This window comes from Amphimedon queenslandica, unplaced genomic scaffold (genome assembly GCF_000090795.2).
Source record: "Amphimedon queenslandica unplaced genomic scaffold, v1.1 AMPQUscaffold_7024_Cont21021, whole genome shotgun sequence".
In the NCBI taxonomy this organism is placed as follows: Eukaryota; Metazoa; Porifera; class Demospongiae; order Haplosclerida; family Niphatidae; genus Amphimedon; species Amphimedon queenslandica.
The window spans coordinates 1-1,995 of record NW_003552688.1 but is presented as its reverse complement, the minus strand read 5'-3'; the positions used below and the strand labels follow the sequence as shown (position 1 = coordinate 1,995).

Genomic DNA, 1,995 nt, shown 5'->3' with positions numbered 1-1,995 from the left:
GGTTTTTCCGAAAAATGGTTCCAAAATCACCCCCAATTTTTATTACATTTTCTGATACATATTGATGTACTTATGCTGTGTAGAAAGTTTGAGTTGATTCCGAACTCAAATTTTCAAGTTATAGCCATTTTAAAAAATGAGCCAATTTCTAAAAATTTTCCTGTACTATAGCCCATAGTTCTCCAAAATTACCCCAAATTTTTATTACATTTTCTGATACATATTGACATACCTCCATTCCTCTTTTTCTCTTTTTTCTCTTTCAATAGCTGAGACTACAGCATCAAAGAAGTTCAAACATGCTGACATGTTACTTCAAACTTTAAGAGGAACCAGTTTCAAAACTCACTCCTCATATTTATCTCCTGTTCACTCCCCAGCCCCTCCTCCTGAACCAATGTATGATAACATTGAAGAGAAGAGAAGAGTCCATGCTGTTAATATACAAGCATTACCTGAGATACAACCTTGTCCAGCTTATGCAGTACCCCCGGCAGTACCACCAGGATTACACAGGCCACTTGCTGTCAATGTACAGGATCAACAATACATTGAGTTTGATTGACTGTTAGTGAGTGTGTGTTTGTATGTGTGTACTGATAGTTTGGTACTATATTGGTGTTATTATTATTATTGTCCTGGTTGTTTTACTGTCATGCATCAACTAGTGGCTAGTCAACTAGGTAAATTTTTACCTATACTGCTTTGAAAACTTTCTTATCTATGGACAAAAAAACATGCATCCTCACCATCTTTTTTAGCAATTGCTGAAACAAATAAATCAAGAGTAATTTTTAAAACATCAAATCAGCAATGAATTTTTAAGTAACACAACCAAAAGTACTTTTGTTACAACATATATAACTATAACTAAGTCTAATACAAACAGCTGAATAAACTGGATATTTGCACTCTATTCAAAGTTGAATTCAGGTTGGCCCCCAGTTGCTGCTATGTACAGCATCTTGTTAAAGTGTTTCATTTTTGTTGTTGCAATGCTTGTCATTGAAAATGCTGTACCAAGAGGATAGGCAATGGTGATAGCAGTAATATCAAAATCATCAATTTTGTCATTCATCCTCACTAAAGCTGGCTCATTTTCATTCTTCTTTACATCAATATCTCCTATATCAAATTCATGCACTAATACTACAATATGAGGAGCTATTAATACATCAGAATGACCAGATTCCTCATCATTTTCAAGTGACATTTTAGTCCAATCATCATATGAATCATGAAAGAGAAAAGTCTTTTCTTCAACTTGTGTAGAAACAGCAGCAATATTGGTATTATTTTGATCAACAAATGCCGAAACAGGAAGAGAAGTAGATTCATAATTACCTTCACTGTTGAATACCACCATTGGCGTTGGGTGATATTCAAAACAACGACTTGAGTGATCCTCATAACCTGAAGTTAAATAAATAAATAAAATAAATTAATAATGTATAGACCTTTCCTGCAACATTGCTGTTTGTCAATTAATCGTTAATAAGCTGCCATGTTGTGGGATATGAACAATAAAATGCAAGCTCTGATCCACACAGAAAGACTCATTGCACATTTGTTTTAATTCTACTTATTGGTCTTTACATGGGCAGTTCTCTTGAAGGAAATAAAAATAGTGTTTTTTGCCTATTCATCTCTGCCACAACATGGCAGCTTGTTAATGATATTCATTGCTATATTGTAGAGTGGTGGGAAAGGTCTTAATACACAGTATATACTAACCATCTCTTGGTTGTTCAACTGGTGGTAAAACACAAAGGGTGTTAGTTTCAGTGATTTGTGATACTTTTTCAGCTTCAAAATAAAAACATTCATTTGGTGCAGCCTGAGAAGACACAGTATTATACTCAGTACTGGGTTCAATGACAGGATCAGTAGTGGTGTCCAAATCATCATAGGAAGGTGGAGGAGGAATCTCTGGTAGATCAGCAGCCTAATATTAAATAATAATAAATATTATGTTTATTGTAATCTAATGTAATA

The 1,995-nt window shown here is 34.1% G+C and overlaps 1 protein-coding gene across 1 annotated transcript; it reads right to left on the bottom strand.

Moving 5' to 3' along the window:
* Positions 1–892: 892 nt before the first annotated feature.
* LOC109591862 (uncharacterized) lies at positions 893–1,945 on the bottom strand (the record flags this gene model as incomplete). Its single annotated transcript, XM_020007476.1, has 2 exons — positions 893–1,413; positions 1,735–1,945. Coding segments are annotated over 2 exons (711 nt in total), but the record flags the coding sequence as incomplete, so codon positions are not given.
* Positions 1,946–1,995: the final 50 nt, after the last annotated feature.